This window comes from Dermacentor variabilis, chromosome 7, assembly GCF_050947875.1.
Source record: "Dermacentor variabilis isolate Ectoservices chromosome 7, ASM5094787v1, whole genome shotgun sequence".
Classification (NCBI taxonomy): Eukaryota; Metazoa; Arthropoda; class Arachnida; order Ixodida; family Ixodidae; genus Dermacentor; species Dermacentor variabilis.
The window spans coordinates 55604632-55627125 of NC_134574.1; the positions used below are offsets into that span (position 1 = coordinate 55604632).

Below are 22494 nucleotides of genomic sequence, written 5' to 3' on the forward strand. Positions count from 1 at the left end.
ACTGAGCGGTTGAGTTTCCGCGTAGTTTTAACGCTTGCCGGGAACGAGAACAAAAATGTGAACTCTCCCGAAGTCACTTTGCAGTGTCCCGTGCGAACCTGAACGAGAGAACGAGGCCTTCTCTGTGCGCTGCGCTCAAGAAACGTCGAGGGACGCCCGACTTCGGTTATGAGCATCATCGAGCGACATCCCTCCGGACAGCGGATGCAGTCCCCTGTCCATCGGGATCTCCTTCCCCCGGCGGGGCGGTCTGTTGCGTTTCGCCTGCGACACGCGGTTTTGCCGGCGCGACTGCGGCGGGGCGGCAGACATTTTGGCCCGTTCGTCGTCGCCGCAACGCTCCCCGCCAGGTGTTTCCAGGCATGTTCCGATGCCACGTGTCTTCATGTGCGTGTGTGAGTGTATGTGCCATTGTGCCCAAACCGGGCGATGCGAAAGCAGGAGTCACCCTCTCCTTCCAGTCATTGTGCCCGAACCAGGCGATGCGAAAGCAGGGATCACCCTCTCATTCCAGTCATTGTGCCCGACCGGCAGCGCTACGACAGTGTGCGTCACCATTAGCCCATTGTACATTCACGTGCTCGTCTATTGAGGGGTTCCTTCTTGCCCTCAACTGCGAGAGTATAAAAACAGCTGCCCCCGGACGCCAAAAGGGAGGGCTCCGATTTCTTCTGTTGAGTAAAGCGCTCTCCCGTCTCTCTACTTCGGTCAACCTGACCGCCAACTCTTTGCGATGTTAAAATAAACAAGTTGTTTTGTTGTTACCAGTCGACTCATGCTTTGCCGGGACCTTCGGATGCTTCCAGTTGTACCCCAGGCCGCCAGGCCAACGCTACCCTTGGGGCTTGCGACCCAGGTACAACCACGGGCGTCAGCGCCGAGTTCCCAACAGATCGTACCAGCGGTGCGATCCAAACAGCGTGCCTCGGCGCCACTTGTAACCGAGCGAACGGGCACCGCGAAGGATGAAAGAGCGAACGTGGAGTGCAGCGGGAGATAAAGAAGAGAGCGCGAGGAGGAAATCAGAGGAAGATAGTATGGTAAACGAGATAGGAGGAAAGGAGAATGCCGCACAAGACTGCGAGATGGTGCCATATATTAGAGCCACTGTGATTAGAGCGCAGCTCGTAGGTGCCCGTTCCAGGGTTAGCGTCGCAGTCTCTCGGCGCAACCGCGCCACCGCACTCGCGCCACTAGTGGCGCCCTCGTCGTCCTTTTCTGCCACAGCTGGCGCATGTTCAAACCGGCAAGCCCGCGCGTTCGTATTTGTTGCTTCATTCTCCATTAATTTATTTGCATTATGCTCCATAGAAAAGGCACAACAATAACACTTTAGAGTTACCAGATATATGTAATGTTGTTGGTGTTTCTGGCGCTTATTCACTAAGTACAGAAACTAATAAAGATGGGCCACAGCGAACCATCCCAGTACAAATACTATTTCTAATCTTGAATATATCACTTAGTCAATTGGCATACGTGCTGCAACTTGGCACTGTAAGGCGATGATACTCTCTCTCTCTCTCTATCTCTCTCTATATATATATATGGGCTTTTACGTGCCAAAACCAGTCTGATTATGAGGCACGCCGTAGCGGGGGACTCCGCAATAACTTGGGCCACCTGGGGTTCTTTAACGTGCAACCAACTCGAAGCACACGGGTCTTTCCGTATTTCACCCCCCTCGAAATGCGGCCGCCGTGGCCGCTATTCGAACGCGCGACCTCGTGCTTAGCACATTGCTAAGTTCTGAAAGCTGCTTTGCTTAACAAGTGAATAACCTTCAGCCTCGCCTTCGTAATTTTTTGTGTTGGTACGAATGAATATACTGACAATTCTTCCCAAAATTCTAAATTCATTGTAGTGATCTCACAACCAAAATTGTCTGTCCACCGATAGTGCAATGAACGATTCTAATTTACAATTGTAATGTCAAATCGCTCAGAACTTAAAACAGTTGTCTTAGATGGCTTACGCGCTCTACTTTGACTCGACTAGCCCTTCCACTACCAATGCTGATGTGGGTGTACTGCGTATTCATAGATTCTCAATAACTCTGCGTAATATCTTGGGGTAGCACGTCACGAGTCATCTAGTGCCCCTACAAACCACTCAAAGCCAGGCAATCATTATGATAACATCACGTTGAAATGCCGCCAAAGCTAAAGAATAGTTACAGACATAATTATCTAACAGTGACAGAGCTTGTTAAAGGGGGCCTGAACCACTTTTTATGGAAATCGAGAAATGCATTTGAAGTAAAAAAAAAAGGAAAGGCAATGTCATGTATACTTTCCCATGCCTTACCAACATAACCATATGGTCCCCTTAGCAAAAAGTACTTCAATGCGATCAGTGCAAGCGGAGTTATTGGCAATCAAACTTCCCCGTCGCTGTGCTTCGCTGCTTATTCTATGCGTCGCACTGCGAAAGCCATGGTAGGGTGGGGCTTGCCCACAGCGCGCCATCGGCTGAACTCACCGTTGCGTGTAGTTCGAATTCGATTTTATATACTCACGTAGACGCAACTACTTCCGATTTTGGCGCCTACGACGCTGCCAAGCGCGGTTGTTTTCAGCGAGCCGCAGCCAGCTTAAGCCCCTTAAACTTTGTGAAGTAGTACCACGCTTTGAAGAATGCCGCCTCCTCCTCGCGCGCTCTGGCCGATGCCGACGCCGCGTCACTATTGGCCTAATACCATCACGTGGGCCCTCGCTCCGTGCATCATCGCCACTTTTGCTCGAGAAGCGTCTACGGAGTGACGAGGAGCGCATGTTGGCGCCGTTGCTACGCTCGAGCACTGTAGGCAGCGCCACGGTCGAGGAGGGAGCGTGAAAGAAAGGAGAAACGAGGAGGAGTGAAGGCGGGGACGAGAGTGTCACTACTTTACGAAGTTTAAGGGGTTTTACAGCCAGCGGCCTCGTCGCGCCACCCAGCAGCGGCCGCGGTATCTACGTTACGTAGCAGACCACTGCTAGATGCAACTGACTGTAGTGCGTGCACGCAGCGTTTGCTTTGCGCACGACGGGGCTTGAAGGTGCGCTCGCGCTCATATGCTCCAGTCTCGTGTCTCGCCCTTCTACGTGATGCGGACCCGCTTTGGAGGGCACCAGCTTGACCGATGGATGGTAGCCACATCCAACGTATTTTAAAGAGCTATCGATAGCTCAATACAAAGCGAAGTCTGCCAACGCGACTAACCAGGAGCGGCCAGATGTGAGAGCGCGCTGGCATGCGCGCGTGTTGTCTTGCCTGAGGTTTCGCTTGGTTCCAGGCTAGTTGAGCGTTCAATGCTAGCCGGAATTAGCGAGACCCGGCGGCTACGGCACCGATGAGCAGGGCAGCCAAAGTTTAATTCCTACGCGGCTGGCCAAGGACGAGTAGAAGATCATGGTATTCCGTCAGGATATTCCTCTGGTTTCTTCTGCGCCCAGCAAGTTTTGGAAGCTGTGCCTTCGAGTTTGCTGTGAGAGCAGGCGGGGCTGCCGCACGAGGCATGAGAAGCACTTTATTTAGTGCTCCAGAGGGGTTGTATATGCAATTCCCTTGCACCCTTGTCGGCAGCTCTACGTTGGACAAACCGAGCGTTGCGTGAACGACCGTTTGAAGGAACATGCGCAAGAACTAAAGAAAGAGGAGGATAAGGGCGCATATTTCGTGGCTCATGTTAGCGCGTGTGCTTGTGACGCTCGATTTTCTGCGACTACTATTCTTGGCAGGAGCGGCGACCCCTCTTCCAGGCTAGCTCTTGAGGGTTTCTTTATCAAGAAGAATAGAGATGGGTGTATAAGTGAGCCTTCTATCTCATAACTAGATGGCGAATTTGTCTTCTTGCGCAAGCGCCTTTGATGTGCATGTGCCCGTTCTCTTCTGCTTGGTATGCGCATGCGTGACACGAGGATACCATATGTACTTTCCTTCCTTCCATTAAACAGTTGTGAGTAGCGCTTGCCCTTGTCCACCTTTTTTATTTCCGTGTTTTTATCGCGCTAAGTTACTACTTCAATTTACGTTCACTGTTGCATACGATTTGTGCCCAAGGAAAGATACAGATGTCTTCAAATTGTTGAATTTGCCAAACTTCACTTCCCTGATTGTAGAAAGCGTTGCAATTGAACACTTATGCAATAATGATGTTAAGATATGGTATACAGCCGCCCCTTCCCTGAGGCGGAAAGAACTCTACGTGATCCCTGTACGTGAAAGAACTGTACGTGAAGACAGCAACCAAGTATGAATGAAGGACGCGACAGTATTATGTTCCAGCCATATTTAATAAATTACCAACACCCGCGTTTTAAGCTAACACTAAGACCTGGAATCCAGAAATTACTCAGGATTTTCGAAGTGTAAGAAAACAGTTTGTATAATTTCTTAAATATTTCGTTCGACCACTTAATGATTAACTCCGCTAATAACCACGTGCAATTTTCTGAGACCTGTCTGTAAGCCACTGCCAGTCGAGCCCTATGCGGCTTTGGCAGGTCTGCTATCTTTATTTTGTTTTTCTTTATGGAAATTAAAGATTGTATCGTATTGTATTGTATTTGCGGCTATGGTATTGCGCTGCCAAGTACGGGATCGCGGGATTGAAACCCGGTAGCGGACGCCGCATTTCGATGGGGTGAAATACAATAACGCCCGTGTCCTGTGCCTTTGTAGGCACATTAAAGATGCTTTGGTGGTCAAAATTAATCCGGAGTCCCATACTACGGCGTGCCTCATAAACAAATCGTAGTTTCTTGCACGTAAAACCACAGAATTCAATCAGTCAACAAACGCCAGCGTTGTGTTTGATGATCACAGGAAATTGAGCTGATTACGGGTCAAATAGTCAGTCATGCAAAATGGAGTATAAGTATTTGGAGTGCAGTACTCGAAATGAGGGGGTCAGTTGCGCGCGCATACCTTGCCCAAGTAGCCCTGTTTGATGCCGCCGCCAGGCAAAGGCTCATGCGACATTTTCCTCTTGAGTATAGACACTCCTCTGGCTCTCAGATCGGACGTTCGTCGAAGCATCGGGTTTCCTTCGTCCGACTGGTGCAGGCAAAGTGCATGAAAAAACCTAGACGTTAGTTGTGCCACGTTTAACGCTGCGCGTAACATCGGTAGTACGGATAGTCATGTCTAGTCTGCAAGCAGAGCATGCCCATCAGTGTGTGGAGTGCCCGTACAAAAGTGCACCATTTTTCATAGGTTGACAGGCCACCGAGAGAGTACTGAAACAAGATGTGGGCGCCTACCATGGTAAACAAATACAGCCTCTTATCAGGTTCAGGTTTTCATAATTCTGCTATCTGCAATCAAATTGTGAGAGTACTTCGGCTTCACTTCGCTTTTCCGCTCGTAAAGTTTTTTTTTTTTTTTGATAATTGGGCAGCCACGGTGACTGAATGGCGTGTGATGTTGGCAAGCTGAAAACGATAATCAGGGGAATATTTCCATCGGTCTCATGTTCTTAAAATGGCAGCGTCATGGTAATGGCTTGATATTGAATGACAATACATAGGCAGCAACACTGGCAGAGCGAATCACTGAATGAATCGAACACTTATTCGATGGGCGCCTGTTCAAAAAGCAAAGCAGCAATTTAAACGTGGATCGAGTCCCATGGTTCAAGTCTGCCCGCTATTCATGTATATGCGTCAATAAATATGCAAGCGCATCGATGCTTCTTGCGTAAAGTCGCGGCCACTGCCAGCGCAACCAAACTGATTGGGGAAAAGCCCGGCGAGTCGTCTGCTATGGCGAGTCGTCTGCCAAGACTTCACGAAGCGCAGTTGGTGGCGCTCCGTGGAAGGGCGCCACGAGATTCCGTGTTCACGCTAGCTGTGGCCGCGCCTGTAAATTAAACGCTGCACTGAACTACTCACACTGCGCGCAAAATTTGATTTAAGATGCGTTTCTCTCGATATGAAAATGGTTACAATGTAGACAAACTTACCGAAACAGGAAGTGCCTCTTTGGGAATATTGTTAAGTGAATAATAGCGATAATTCGGTCAAAGCGATGAGCGGGCACAAAGGGAAGCTACATATAAGTGCAGGGAGGGAGCGTGACAGAAGTCATTGGTTGCACCAAATAAAAAGGTAAAAAACCCACCCTAGGCTCCTTGGGCGACGGTACTTCAGATGGCGCGATTGGAACCCCTGGCTTTGGAACCCCTTGTGGTAAGTTGCCTTCCACGTGTGGGGTGATTTCCAAGAGCGCTGTCTCCTGAGAATAAATGTGTATTTGGAAGGAATTGTTGCTTTACTTCATAAATATTTGCGTCCGGCTACTCTAGCTGCCATATTACAAGAAGCACAATATCTCACTTACGACGGAACTCACACCTTGCAGATAATCGAACTACCATGAATGCATGCCTTTAAAGGAGTACTGACGCGAGTCTACCAATTTTTGTTACTGTTTTTAGGTAGTTGTCAACTCTGTAATTAACATATGAAGCCAAAGTTCAGCCAGAGTGGCGCAAATAATTTGTTACATCAACCTTTAGCCAGGCAGTTCAAATCACGCGCCTATAACAAGGTGGATTCGGATGTGACGGTGGAGACAATTCACGTCACCTAAACTGATGGTGGCGGCAACGCGGTATCAAAAGCGTCTCAAATAGGCACGAATTAGCCTGGTGGAGCGCCTCACCCAAAGCAGCCAAATTTGCTCTTCCAATTGTGAACATTCCTGATAAACGCCATGGGGACTGGCTCTCTCCGGATTTGCCCCGTTGAGTGAAGAATCGTCTCTGCTTTCGGTCTGTGTGTGCGCGCCACTGGTGCCTATTACCACGAGCACAGTTGCTAGCCACTGTACCACCAGATTGACTTATCTGGCAGCGGTGAAGGAAATATTATTTTACTCCCAGTATAAGCCTCGCCAAGTTCATGCGCGTTCTGAAATGTAGCTAAAAGAAGTACGAATTCAAGTCAAATTTTCGCGCCAGAAGCACGAGCCGCAAATGGAGACTTCAAATTACTTTTGACCACCTGGGGTCCCTCTAGGCGCAGCCAACTATAAGTACACCAGCATTACTCTTTTTTATTTGCTTCCCATCAGAATGTTGCTGCCGCGGACACGGTCGAACCAGGGACGTCGAGCTCAGCAGCGTCATGCCACAGCGACTGGGCTGCCGCGGCGGCTGTATTTGGAAATATTCGAATTATAAATTATGTAACACATTTGGCGCGCAGCCCTTAATCACACGTTCCTGCGGCCAGCTTCGGCGTTCCCAGCGTAACCGTGCGAACGAGCACAGCGAATGATAAGAGCGAACGTAGCGCGCAGCGGGGGATGAAAAAAGCGGCGAGAGAGAAGAGGCGCGAGTAAGAAGGCGGAGAGGAGGGTGCAGCGAGACCATGAGGCGGAAAGCGGAGGAGGGTATGGTGAAAGCGTCCAAAGAAAAGCGTAGTGCAGTGACGGTGGCTTCGAGATGGTGCCAGAGTAGCGTGCATCGTCTGGGAGGTTTGTCGGCGGCACCTTGTGCCCACGCGTCACCCACAAGCTGGCCCCACACGCTGGTTCTCGCTGTGTCCAGACTAGCGAGACAGTGGCGCCACACTTTCCTACGTTTGCAACGTAACGCATGAGACCGGTTGTCCACGCCAGTCAATTTATCGCGAAGTGAAAAGACGTATAGAGCTGCGCTCAAATGTCGCGTTAGGTAATATTGTAATCGTCGGTGAATTATTTTCTGGGGCTCTTGAAGAACTGAGCCTGCCTATAACGTAACTACTGGGCCGGGAGCTATGCATCAATCATATGAAAGCAACAAATTTTCTTGTCGGTGCTCATGAAGAAGAGATTCTTGTCTGACGAGTTATTCCGAGCTGACGAAAGTAGTATGCGCTTTTAAGAAGGCAAGAAAAACTGTGTTTCCAACAAATGGTAAATAAGGAATATAATAGATTTAATAATGCACGTGAGCGTTGTGGGAACTAACAGAGTGCGTAAACCACCATCTTCTGCAGAAGCGCTACGGGAAATGGGCCCGCAGCCAGAGAGCACGAGAAGACCCGCCGCGGTGGCTTAGCGACTATAGCGTAGCGCTGCTATGCACGTGGTCACGGGATGGAATACTGGCCACTGCGGCCGTATTTCCGTGGCGGCGAGATGCAGCAACCGCTCGCATACCGGGAATAGGGTTCCTGTTGACAAACCCGATATAGCCGAAATCAATCTGGAGTTCCGCCTCTACGTGATGCCTCAAAAATTCAAACGTTGTTCTGGAACATTAAACAACTGAATTTTCAAGGTCGAGAAGCCGGCTAGTGGCGTTGTGGTCGCAGGCGCTTGTATACCTTGTGAGATTTTAGGGCCTGCTCTCTTCTCCGTGCAGACAATGCGCGCTGTACGAGAAAACGTGCAGTGGCCGATTTCCGATGTTAAAATTTGTCGACAAAGAAATTGGAAGTTGCAGCCTCCAATAAGAAATTGCATTTGTGCTGCCTTCGTAGAAGCGAGTACGAAAAGCAAATACACGGTACTCCTACAATGAACAAATGAGACTTCCCGAAGTACTCTAGGTAAAACTCGCCTAATGTGATTAGTTGAACAGAGATGGTGCTGGCCTGCCGGGAGCTGGACTTTCGTCGGTAGATATTTTCGGGCCTGTTATCTCATTTTTAAGGTTATATTTAAGAATAAGTGTGTGACGATAGCCCGGAGTCCTCCAGCGTTCTTGAACTAATGACACTATATGCAATGTTCAGACATCCGCGTCCACAATCTTAAGGCACCGTGCTACGTTTATTCAACTAGAGGCTCGATCACTGGCACGAAAATATTTCCTACGGGTGCTACACGCATAAGTACAACATGTACTACCTTACAATCCGGGTAAAGAGCCCACACAACATTTAATCAGAAATGAGATGGAAAAGGAACTTAAACAGAACATATTTTCACCAGCGCGTCTGTTGTCAAAGGTGACGTTTATACAGCCAGCAATAAAGATCCGGTGTCCCAAATCAACTGCACAGTGGCTGTTCGACCGAATTTTCCAGTTGCATTGGTGTGCAATGATTTACAATACGTGCTGCGTCCATGCATGAGCGAATTACCTCACCATCTTCGAACAGTCAGAGTGTCCCCTCCTTATTCCCGCCGCTCACCGATCAGTTTGCTGTGTGGTCACACCGCGAAGAAGGCAGTACAAGTGCTAGCATCATCATCGTAGTCATGTCCTCGTTAGCGCTATACAAAATGTAATTTGTGGTATAAGTACACTGATCGGTGACGTGGCGGGAATAAGGAGGGGACACTCTGACTGTTCAAAGATGGTGAGGTAATTCGCTCATGCATGGACGCGGCACGTATTGTAAATCATGGCACACTAATGCAACTGGAAAATTCGGTCTGACTATTCACAGACGTCGTGACGTCGTTCTTACGAGCGCAATACAAGTGTTCTACAATTAGCCCACATGTGTGCGTTGTTACGTCACCTAATTGCGTTCATATCATAAGAAGCCAACAGACACAGACACCAAGGACAACATAGACAACATATGTTGTCCTTGGTGTCAGTGTCTGTTGGCTTCTTATGATATGACTAATAAAAATCGGGCCCCTCGGTTAACCCCCTTTCTTCTCGTCAATTACGTTCAAGTTACTTTTTCGGCGCGCAGCAGCTCAGCTTGATCGTAAGCATACTGAGACTCCGACAACTGGCTTAGAAACCTGACGACTCGAAAAGAACTTAACAGGAAGCTCTACCTTGGGACCGCCCATCTAGAAGCATGGAAACAAAGAATTTCTTTGGCTAGGCATCGAATGCACCAAATTGAATGCGCTGTTATGAATTCGGTACAAAATGTAGGAGTCTAGTATCTATTGTGAACGCAGAAATTTTATCCAGGCTTTAAATTTTTGCAAGAGGTGTTGAAAACTGCAAAAAGTGAAAAAAAAGACTTGTATTAGGATGATAACTCCAAGTCATCTGAACCACATGGTATCGCGAGTCTGTAAATTCCGCCTTTTGGTGACTTTTAAAACGGGCGAAATTATGTATTTACACCTCTCTCATACATGTCCATAATTTGTAAGCATAACTTTTTCAAATACCTTGTAAGCAATGCGAACAATCCATGCAGTCTGTACTGTTATACATGGAATATTGCTGCTTCAGATGCTCTAACAGATGCAGTTTACTGAACTGCGATATCTGTTTTCCTGCAGAGATACTGATTTGTGACCTTTGTGCAATAGTTCACAAATCTGAAAATGAAACTTACCCTTCTTGGGCAATTTTCGGAGAAAGTACGAGGTCCTATTTGAAGTTAGTATGCGCCCCACAGTTACCAAAATATAGGTTTTCTGTGTCAAATGCAAGACATCTTACTCAACTCCGTTCAGCTTATACCTCTTGAGAGCGCATGTATGTTCTTAATGTACTGTAATGGAAATATCGGAGTTAGCGCCGAGATAACTTTTTAAAGGCCATACTGAGAACATTATCAAAGCGAAAAACAGCATTAGCTAGTGTATAGTATACTTGAAGAGAAAGGTGCTGCGGTTAGCCTGAACATGTTTATGCGACGTACCTTGGTCTGCGACGTTTCGAGAATATCCTGTAGTAACGGCTGGTCGAAAGCTTGTGCATCACCGGTAGGAGGGGCTGCCGGTGACGTCAAGGCCTGCTCTATGTTCCCCTCGCCTTCAGACGGCTTTGTCGGCTGCTCCCTTATCAGTTCCGGAGAAAGCGGCTGCTCGAATGGCAGCGGAGCATCGGGGGCCGGCTTCGCCGGATGCAGGGAGCCATCTTCTGCACCGCCAGCAACATTGTTTCCAAGTGCTGAAATACGAGACGCCAATAACATTGCTTCTTAGTTTTGAGCCGTTCATTGGATGATAGTGCACAAAGTACTGCGGAATGCGACGCCTAACTAGGGTGGCTGATTTGGCTTGTTGGCATTTTATCTGATTAGGCAGTGCGAAGATAATGGTTATAAATAATCACCGCCCAAGCACTCCGTACAGATGGTTAACCAGCGAAGCTGAAAACGCAGCCCTGGCGTTTATCACTGTGTTAATACTGACGGTTCATTAAACGACGCCTTGGTAGGCTGCCTGGTCAACGCTACGTAGTTGCAGCTTGCGCTCGGCTGCATGTGCCTGTGCCCGTGCTGCTGCAGCGGCGCGGAATAGAGGAGCTCGTTTCCGGTTCTGCCCGTGGCGTAGCTGATCGAGAGCTGTCGGCTCCTCCTGAGTACGTAGGAGGCGTGACCCACCCATTTCGTAGCCGCAGAGAAACTGGGCCTCTTCGATTTTCGGAGTTCTGGCAGCGCGCTGGGAGCCAGACGGCAGCCAGCTAGTCCCGGTTCTGACAGGAAGTCACGTGGGCTGGGATCCCAAGACAACCCAAACCTGCCCGAAGTTTGCAAAATCGAACGGCCATGCGAACGCCGGTACAGCTGGCCAAATGTAAACATGCTACCAGCATGGCAGCGGCCGCCGAGGCCGACGCGCGCTCGGCGTAGTCGGCCCATTTATGCGTTGCCAGCTTGAAAATATATAGTTGCATTCAGGAATACGATCACTTTCGCGCGATTTTGCGCGACTCGGCGCAGGACGCGTACTCGGCCAACCTCGCCTTGCGCAGCGCAACAGTTGGCCTCCGATGAGGCGGATGACAAGACGCGAAATCGTGATTGTATACTCGAAAGCGAAAGCTGGAGGATCCCTGCTCGCAGCGATCACGTTGACCACCGGCGACATTGATGAGTTGGCGTTGTGTCATCACAAGACATGAAAAAGCAGGTTATCGGGTACGTCTCATACGCATAAAATTTCGCGCCGACCTGCTTGGGCTTCGATTTCAGAAAGTTTGTTGTGGCTGATGGTGCTTCTTATTTAAGGAGCTGGGGACGCGGCTGGCGCGTGAAAATGCACGTCGCCTTTGACCAGCGAAACGTTTCACACGAAAAACAACATTGGTCGCAATCATGAGAGCAATAAGCCAATGTACGTGCATCTAAATGTACAGAGTGGAATCAATGTATTCTTAGATCAACGGCCTGCAGTTCGAACACATATCGGTTTCGAGCTGCCACCTAAGCATACGACGGAGAGACGGAGCGAACACGGGCTAACTGCAAAACCTTCGCTAACTGCAGAGTAAGGAGAGATATACATACGCGAAATATGTGAAAAGGAACGCCACCAGAGTAAGACGAACCCAAAATGTACCGCAATGTGTGAATGAGCGTCTACTTGCGTGGAACACGATGCAGATAACATGCACGCATGAGAGTGCGGCGCGCTGTTCACCGCCGCGAAAAAGCGATCAGGGCACACACGGACACACAAAAGCTTCAAACGGTTTACCACGGATGGTATCACACCGCTTCGCGATGCGGAACGGAGCGTTAGCACGTAAAAAGATAACGCTAGAAGTAAGGAAATCCGAAGATGACCGTAAACAGTTGGCTGAGCGAGGTAAATTTAAGTCCTCAAGCGCCCGAGTTGCAATCCGTCAAGTCCCCGTAAAGATGGCGGCGAGCGCCCATCGCCTCTTTTAGTCGTCTGCTAGCCAGAGAACTTCCAGAGAGCAGCCAGACCAAAATCGTCGTGGCAGGTTCTGGCAGCCCGCGGGTAGCCAGAACCGTCCAGCGCGAGCAAAACGAACGCCCGGCGGAAGTGCGTAGCGCGGTGGGCGGAGCAACCCAAGAAAAACGAAGACGCTCTGGCTGGCTCTGGCAGCCCGCGGGTAGCCAGAAGTGGAAAATCGAAGAAGCCCACTGCTGCGCGCGCGCTCGGCTGCGACGGAGAGCAACAACGTCACTACTGGCACAGCCAATTGCGGGCCTGCCTCTCTCTTTGCTTTTCGCGCATGCGCAGGGGGTTGCACAGGTGTATTCGGCGTACAGGCGACACACGGACGAACGGACGGATGGATGAATCAACTAACCATATACAGCTTCGCTGTAAAAACTTTTACGGGGCTCATCGGTGAAACGTCATCTTTGGGAAATAAAACGAAGAACAAGTGGTTGTTAGTGACACTTGTGGATATTTCATTATTGTTATTCCAAAACAGTTAAATCAGGCGGAACGTATACCTTCCTATGCATAAGGACGTTAGGTCTAACGTTCTAATTTTACGGTATGAATTTGCATTCCCTCGCGCAGTTTATGCGGTCAATTAGTAGATCCAGCGCCGTGGAAGTGTGCATCACGCGTTTAAATAACTCAGAGCAACCCTCTCCACATTTTATACAATGCCGCTTATAACGCAGCCAATCTCATGCCTCTTGGATGTCGAGTGAGGAAGAACCCCAGCACGCTTCCTGCCCAGCTTCTTGTTGTTTCCGGGAGTACCTTGATTCGACGAGTATAAGGGATGGCTAGGAAGGGGCGGTATTGCGGATAGTAAGCGACCTGGTAAAGCGACTTGTTCATAGCAGGTGTTTAGGGTACAGGTGGGAGGAACGAGATGGACGGTACAGTTTTTGACAACCTGGGCTTCTTTCGACAACCAGTTCTTTAAAGTGCACCTATATTTAGGTACGCACGACATCGTGCATTACGGCCTCGTCGGATGGTGCCTCCTGTTTCCGGGTGTCGAACCCGTCACCTCAGGCAGATCAGCAGATAACCATACTACTATGCCGCTACAGTTTACTTGTTTTTCAATGCGTTAGCAATAGGAGTATATAATTAGAGAAAGAATATGTGTGTGCGAAGTGTGGGGAGCCGGTCACCCTATAGATGATGGTAACCTCGAAATAGGGCCGGTATTAAAGATATTTAAGAGGTGGGTGCGCCTTAATATTTCACTAACTCCAGACTTGCCATCCAGACAACTGCCCTCAAGGCACTGATAAAAAAATGTATTATTGAATGCGTGTCAATTATTCTTCTGAAGCTTACATTATTAGCGGCCAAGGATGTCCGCATGGCCAAGGAATTCATCTACGCGAACGTCACGTTCGCTCCACTCATTACGTTTTTATGAAAAATCTGTATGAACTGGAAAAGGAAAACAACGTACCCTACATAAATAGCGCAACTGGCATCGGTCTACTGCGGACCACCGTCAGTTGCACTTCTCTACTCGAAGAAGCCGGACGTGCGCAAAGTGAGCTCATGAGCTACACATTGCATTGTGGTGAATGCGGGTAAATCACGGATCAGGAATCTCAAAGAGTTGCGGCATAATGCTAACGGACTTACTTCACATTTACCGCTGAATTATGTTTTACACTGACACACTGTGGCATATGTGCCTAATGAGAAAAATACTACCCCAAGCACAGCTTATTCGCGTATTGCGATGGAAGAACAGCAAAGAAATAAACGGCACGAAGAAAGACCGCGAAGAACAATATAAAGAGCAAACCTTGTCAAAACTGACCGCCCAGATTACAAAAAAGAAGAAAAGCAGACTTGCTTTTCTGAGCCAGCTGGTATTTATTCTTCAGGCGAGCAGTGCAGAAATAAGACTTCATACAACGGAACATAAACACAGCACAATTAAATAGAGCCTACAATATTTGTAAATCTTCTGTGCTGCTTCCTTATGGACACGAACTATTTTAAAAAGACTGGTACTCTAAGTCATCATCATAGTAAATCCAGCCAGTCATTTCCTGAATTGTACTTCATAAAAGGCATAGCTACCGGTCAGTGGCCAAGCAAAGATATACTTAAAGGTTTGGAACGCACGCGCGTTGCTCTCGAAAACGAACTAAGAATTTAAGAGTGAGATTTAGCTCGAGGCCAACTCCAATTTCCTAATTCAAATATGCATTGAACGCAGAAATGCTATCTGTTCCCTTTTTTTATTGAATAGAGTAAAACCGCATTTTCTAGAGCAAAGTTTCAATCCTACGTTTCTTCACAACCGCTGTGCTCATTCCAGTGGAAATTGTTTAATTTGAGAAACTATTTTCGCATTGTAGTGACCCTCAAGGACACAGTAGCCCAACTATTAATGACAAAACTAACCTTTATTGGGTGAACTTGTGCCCACAAAAGCAAGTGACACTCTAAGCAAAGCGATAGAGCGAACACAGTGGTTGATCGTCGGAAATCTGCTTCGCGGATCAAGCGCGTATGCTTTTATACACGACTCGTCAAATGTTCCAGCGTAACCACACGTGCGCGCAGGCCTTACAGCAATACGCATTTCACGTCGCGAATACAAACACATTACACAAGGCTCAGTCACAACAGACACAGACAGATAGAATGAACTAACATTCGAATTAAGTTCGAAATAATGCAGGCATGTCTTGCGCAGAGCGCTAACTCTTAGTTTTTAACGCGCGAAATGCAGCCCCTGGGAAAAGAATAAATAATTACACGTGTCAATGTTCCCCTCCTCAAAAGCATTTTCTAGATGCTACGAACACGAGAGCAGGAAACTAAAGCACATGCAGTAAAGAAAAATAAACAAATAACGAAACAAAGTCGCATAGTTGGTTGGCGGTGGTACAAGAGCTTAAGGTTCACAACGTGGACTATTTCAGGCCGTGAGCGGCGCCACTGTGATTGCAAAATGCCGTCTCGCACGACCTCGTAGTCCAGTGGGCGAATAGGTCGGGCGATCTTGTAGGGTGCGAAACAACGTCGCAAAAGTTTCTCGCAAAGTGCTCATCGGCGTACTGGGGTCCAAACCTATACATGGTCGCCGGTCTGGTATTCATTTTCATTTTCATTTATTTTGTTGTTTGAGACATACAGCTGTCTCAGGGGCTGCAGCAAAAGGCAATATTCTTGCCTGACAACGGCTGCAGCACCCAAAGCATGTTGACACTCTGAAGCAAACAACAGCACAACAAGTGTTACAGTTTTCGAAATATGATAACATATAAAAAACGATTAACAATTCGAATCTCGATCAGAAGATGTTAAAAAGGAAAACAAAACAGTAACATTGTAGTACATAAGGAAGTTATACAATAAAGCAGCGAAGAAAATACGTTTTAACAGATTTCTTGAACCTCAAGCTTGATTTCGTGGTTTGTAATTGTTCCAGAATTGTGGGATTATTGTTAAGTAAGGTTGATATTTGAAAGTGTAATGCCTGTTTCCCGTAGTTCGTGCGAGTAAGCGGTATAGAGATTGGGTCATGTCTGAGATTATAAGGAGTTTCTTTGGTGGCGAAGGTCTGATTAAACTGTATGTGATCAGCCTGACGGAGACGGAACGCCTCGAGCGATAGCTTATGCAAAAATAGGTGGTCTATATGGAGTATGCCAAGCTTATCAAAAAATGGTTTAGTGTGTGCAAGAACAGGTAGGTTACAAACTGCCCTTACGGCTCTTTTTTGCAGCCTATATAGTGACATAAGGTTAGTTTTGGTAGTAGTTCTCCAGACCAGAAGAGAATAGTGTAGACGAGAGTGTATTAGTGTGTAAATAGCTGTTTCTTTAAATTCGTTGGAATAAGATGCTTTAACATGTTAATCATTCCCGTCGCTCTACGAATGTCAGCTCTGAGGGTCTCCGCATGAATGGACCAATACAGGTTTTCGTTAAACCATACGCCTAAAAATTTTACGCAGTTCGTATTTTCTATAATGCGCCCCCCAAAATTTAACTCGTAGTGACTCATCAGCTGCTTTGCTTTTGGTCTATATATGACGTACTTTGTTTTTTCGCAGTTCAGTTGTATTCTATTTGAATTTAGCCAACAGTTGAGGTCCCCCATCCATCTATTGGCTACGTTAAATGCTTCTTGAATGTTATGATCAGAGAAGGAAACGCTGGTGTCATCTGCATACAAAGTTATGCACGGTGTGTTTGGGATGTTAACAATATCATTGATATAGAGAAGAAACAAAGTTGGGCCTAGGATTGAGCCCTGAGGAACACCGCACTTTAAATCAAGAAGTTGGGACTTAGAATCTTTTAGGCTAACAAACTGTTTACGGGAGCTGAGATAGTTCTTAATTAAAGTATATGCTACACCTCTTATGCCATACCAGGGTAACTTTCGAAGCGAAATATCGTGATTAATAGAGTCAAAAGCCTTTCGGAAATCCAAAAACACTCCAATAGTGTAAGTCTGTTTTTCAAAGTTCTTAATTAAGTGGTCTCTCGCATGCAAAAGCGCTTGCTCAGTAGACTTTTGTTTCTGAAACCCGAATTGTGCTGGTACTATTGCTTTGTTTTTTGTCAAGTGCCCAACTATTCTTTTATTTAAAATGCGTTCAGGGATTTTAGAAAAGATAGGAAGAACTGAGATGGGTCTGAAATTATTGAGGTTATCTAACGCACCCCCCTTATGCAGTGCCACTACTCTCGCAATTTTCATGAGCACGGGAAATTCACCAGTCGATAAGACGAGGTTGCAGATATGCGAAAGCGGGTGACATATTACTTGCGCTACACTCTTTATAGGCTTTGTACTTATTTCGTCCGCTCCGCATGCGCAGTTATTCTTTAGTGTAGATATGACGTCTGCTATCTCTGCTGGGCTTGTTGCGTACAGGAATATAGTGGGCATATCAGAACATCTTTAGTATGCTTCACATCGGCCCACAGGAGCATCGCTACACTGCGCTACATCGCTACATCGGCGAAGCGTCGTCGAAGATTGTAATGCCAGCTGTTGATCTTCTGCTAATTCTTGATGTGCAGGCACGCCAACTGTCGGGCTGCTTCGGCGCGCTGCAGGTAGGCAGAGACGTCGAGATTTTCTGCGTTGGTGACGTACGGCAGAATGCGTCGAGAGCCGTCGTCGGGTTCCTTCCGCAAACAAGGTTAGAGGGTGTCATCTGCGTTGTTTCTTGTACATCTCTGTTGTAAGTGAAAGCTACTTACAAAAGGGTGGTGTCCCGCGTCTTGTGCTTGATGTAAATGTACATTGCTAACATGTCCGTGAGGGTCTTGTTCAGCGGTTCCGTAACACCATTCGTCTGCGGGTGCTACGTGGTTCAATTCAATTCAGCATTATTGAACATCTGCCAGATGTTTTCAGCACGGACAAAAAGCCTGAAAAGGCTTAACTGGGTCCGTGCGCCATCGGTTGTCTTCCAATGGCATGTCTGTCTTTATTTCGGGATCGCTTGCATAAGCTCTGCTGTAACAGCCATTTTTATTTCCATGATAATCACTTCTGGGGCACCATGTCCCAGCAGGATGTTCTCTACGAACAATTTCGGCACCTCCACGGCACTACCTCTCGGCAAGGCTTATGTCTGCGTAGCGGGTATAGTATTCGGTCGCTACGACGATCCAAGTGTTTCTAGATATTGACGTAGGAAAGAGCCCCAATAAGTCCATTCAAATCTGTTCGAATGCTCGGAAAGAAGGTTTAACGTGCTGTAGCAGCCCTGCTGGCCGTGTCGGTGGTGTCTTGCGTCGCATGCAGACTCGGCAGGTCTTGGCGTAGTGAGCGACGTCAGCGGTGAGGCGCGGCCAATAATACTTCTCCTGCATGGTCCAGAGCATGCAGGGCGTGCAGAATCTCTGACCACAATGACAATGGTACCAGAAGGAGGTAATTGGCGCGGAATGGAAAAAACTTCTTCATCGGGACGTCATTTCGCAAGAAAAACAAGGACAATCCGAGCCTAACTGCCGTTAGAACAAAGTCGGTCTCTCCTTCCAAGTACTCAGCAAGGCTTCTTAGCTCCGGCTCTGCTCACTTCTGCTCGGCAACGTCGTCTGCGCTTATTGTACTTAAAGAGGCGTCCTCGTCATGGTTATATTGGGGCGCCAGATCCGTGGGAGCGCGTGACAGGCAGTCCGCATCAGAGCTTTTACTTCAGGTTTTGTAAATTACGTTGATGCCATATTCTTCCTGTTTGAGACTCCATCGTGTCAGGCTAAAGGGTCTTTTAAGTTTGCTAGCCAGCACAACACGTGATGGCCGCTTATGATTTTGAATGGCTTATCATAGAGGCAAAAGCGGGATTTTGCTGTAGCCCAAATGACGGGAAGGCATTCCTCTTCGATTTAAGAATAATTGCTTTTTCGCTCTTGACCGCGACCGGCTAGCGCAGTCTATGACCGGTTCAAGTCCATCTTTCGTGTGGACTTGGACGGCGCCGAGGCTTAGGCTAGTTGCGTCCGTGTAGATTTAGGTATCGGCACCTTCGTCGAAGTGCACAAGTAGCGGCGGCGACTGTTTGAGTCGTTTGAGTTCTTGAAATGATGCGGCGTTTCCCAGTTCGACATCACCTTAATTATATGTGTCAAGGGCTCAGCGATCCGTGAAAAGTCCTTGACAAAGCCGCTGTAGTAGGCACACATACCAAAGAATCTGCGCACTGCTTTCTTGTCAGTGCGCTGCTCGAACTTTGCGATGGCAGCTGTCTTCTGTGGGTGGGGCTTACTTCGCACTTACTCATTAGGTGGCCTAGGAACAGGAGCTTTTCATAAGCAAAGTGAAACTTTTCGGCTTTCAAAGTTAATCCGCAAGGCTAGATTGCCTCCATTACTTTTTCAAGGCGCCTCAAATGCTCGTCGAAACTTCCGGGAGAGAAATACGACGTCTTACATATAGGCGAGGCAGGTCTGCCACTTCAAGCCAGCCAGCATAGTGTCCATTACGCGTTGTAACGTTGCGGGTGCCAAGCAAAGACCGAATGGCATGACCTTGATTCATAGAGTCCGTGCGGCGCTATAAAGGTGGTCTTCTCTCGACCCCTCTCGTCGACTTCCTATTTGCCAGTAGCAGGTTTGAGGTCCATCGGTGAAAAGTGCCTTCCATGAGCCAATCCAGTGCGTCGTATATCCGTGGAAAGGAGTGTATGTCCTTTTTGGTGACCTCGCTTAGGCGTCAATATTCGACGCAGAAACTCAGACTCTCATCCTTTTTTCATCACCAAGAGAACAGGAGCAACACATAGGCTTTTCGAAGGTTGGGTAGATTCGCCCCGCAGCATTTCGTCGACTTCGTGATTAGTGACCTCTATCTATCTTGTCGAAATTCGCTACGGGCTATCACGGAGTGGTCGGATAGATTCCTCAGTTATTACGCGATGCTTCCCGACAAGGTGTCTGTCGTATGGTTTATGACGAAAAACAGTCCTTGCATCGGTGAAGAAGGTCCCTGAGTATTCACTCCTTGTTCCTTGTAAGACCAGTATTGATGTAGAAGGCTCGTTCTGGAACTAACGCCATCGAGGTGGGTGCAGCTGAATCCTAGAGGACAAACGCATAGCTTATTTCCGCAATTTCTTCGACGTATGCGATCACCGTACCCTTTTGAGGTGTTTGTAGTCCTGGATGAAGTTTTTCAGTGCCTCGATCCACTCGAACGATGCGTCTTGCGACGGAAATTTTACGGTTGAGCAGTAGATGCTTCTCACCCTTGACGACACCTACGTGTGCGAATGTTTTTGTGCCGAGAGGAATAATGACGCTGCAACGAGTCGCGATACTGACTTGATCTTCAAGAACACTCAGGACATGATGACTCGGAGAGTTCCCAAGCGGTATCGCTTGGTTTTCGCATAGCCTTATCGAGATTGGACGTCAGGCCGGTGATTTCACTGTGTTGGCTATGGAAGTCTATGTCGAGAATTACGCCTCGCGAGCACTCTTAAAGGATAACGAATGTCGCAGAGTAGGTCCGCTCATGAACGGCATTTCTTGCCATACTGATTCCAGTCGACTTTATCATGTGTAGTCCAGCAGTCCGGATTTGGAGGCCTTCCCATGCAGTCTTGACTTTCTTTGCCGTGGTGGTGAAGGGTCCACTCACGGCAAAGTACTTGACTCTAGTGTCCACTAATGCGGTGATTGCGTGGCCGTCGAGAAGCACATTGAGGTCGGTGGTTCTTTGTCTTGCATTGTAGTTAGGTCTTGGCATCGCATCACGGGTACGTCGCATTGACTTATGGCTGATACGTCGCGTCGTCGGGTCTTCTTTCCTGGGCGTATTCTTGGCTTCCGGGCTTCGTCGGTATGGCGGCATGTGGCTGCTGCGTCGTCGAGATAGATCTTGATGCGTCTTCGTCGGCGGCGGCGCATATTAGGTATTTCGATGTGCAGCGACGCCACCTCCATCGGTTGCGGCTTTTAATTTTCCGGATATGGGCTAACAGACCGGCCCCGGGTTTGGCCAGTGTATGGTCGGCGCTGCTGCGACTGCTAGTGCTCTGTTGGCGGCAAATGGGAGGGCGGCCCGGTTGCCGAATGTCTTGCCACGAAGTAGTGGGCGATATTACGAGGCCGTTGATCTTGCTGTGGGAGGGGCGCGTGGACGGCAAAGCCTTGTAGCCCCATCACGTTGTACGGGCATCAGCGGTGGACGTGGCCTGGTTCTCCGCAGCTATAGCGTAGCGGGTGATGGTCGTGGGGCCGCCAAATGTCTCTCTTCCTTGGGGCGCTGTGATGGCTGGCATGCTGATGCAGCGGTGGCGGCGGCGTATGGAGATGGAATTGGGGCCGGGCCTGACGTGAAGGCGGAGGAGAAATGTGACGGTGGGCGGCAACGGCATAGCTCAGCGCTTCTGGCTGAGGCCGCGTCAAATCAGGGCTCCTAGCGACTGCTTTATCTCCTGACGTACGAGGTCGTCAATCGAAGCAAGCTCTTGAGGCTGCCATGAAGAGGACCATTTCTGAGGCTCCTCCCACACGACCGCTCTTATAGTGTCCCGCAGGTCGTCGGTGGCCAGTGATTGAAATACGGCGTAGTTTGTTGTGAGCGTGTGGTGGTTGAATTGCCTGTTTGGCATTTCGAGTGTTCTCTCGATGGTGGTGGGCTCACGCAGGGACTCTTCGACAGTCTTCGGTGGGTTTCGTATCATTCCAGCGAAAAGTTCTTGCTTCACTCCAGGCATGAGTAGGCGAACTTTCTTCTTCTCGGATATTTCCAGGTCGGCGTGGCGGTAAAGGCGGGTAATTTTTACCGTGCAGGTGGTAGTTCTCGATAGGTAGTGGCACTCGGGCTTCCAGCCGAACTTCGGCCTTTTCCTTTCGGACAACGCTCGTGAAGATCCCTAGGAAGTCAATTCGGAATAGGTCCCACGTTGTCAGGGTGGACTCCCAGTTCTGGAACCATGTCCTGGTGACATCTTCCAAGGAGAAGTACACATGGCGCAACTTATCCTCAGTGGTCCAGCTGTTGGAGGTTGACATCCTTTCGAAAGCCTCGAGCCAGGTTGCCGGGACGTCAGAAAAAGCTCCACGGAAGGTAGGTGGTTTCTTGGGCTGCTCAGTACGATGGCTGAAGGGGATGCTGCCTCCGTCATCGTTGTATTTGACTTGCCTACGATCATCCTGTTCAGCTCAAGTAGTCGACAGTGGAGAGCTTGTTGGTCCTTGGTACGTGGACGATGACCTCGCGGTTCGAGCTTGGATCGCGGCTTTGCAGGGGGTCTTCCTTGCATAAACACAGAAACACCTCCACCTAATATCACATTGTAGTGACCATCAAACAACACTGTAGCAAAACTATTAATGGCGAAACCAAGCTTTATTGGGCGAACTTGTGCTCACAGAAGCAAGTGACAGTCGATGCGCAATGACAGTGGCGAACACAGTCAGCGAATGTCAAAATTCCGCTCTGCAGGTCAAGTGCGACGGTTTTTATACG

The 22494-nt window shown here is 48.4% G+C and overlaps 1 protein-coding gene across 1 annotated transcript in view; it reads right to left on the reverse strand.

Moving 5' to 3' along the window:
• LOC142588642 (uncharacterized) overlaps positions 1 to 22037 on the reverse strand; it is a 118471-nt gene extending 96434 nt beyond the window's left edge. The window contains exons 1-4 of the mRNA XM_075700469.1: positions 21809 to 22037; positions 10542 to 10792; positions 6103 to 6216; positions 4914 to 5037 (exon numbers count right to left, since the gene is read on the reverse strand). Coding sequence (XP_075556584.1) covers positions 4914 to 5037; positions 6103 to 6216; positions 10542 to 10792; positions 21809 to 22037 — 718 coding nt within the window. The remainder of the gene's footprint in view (positions 1 to 4913; positions 5038 to 6102; positions 6217 to 10541; positions 10793 to 21808) is intronic.
• Between the last annotated feature and the right edge of the window lie 457 nt (positions 22038 to 22494).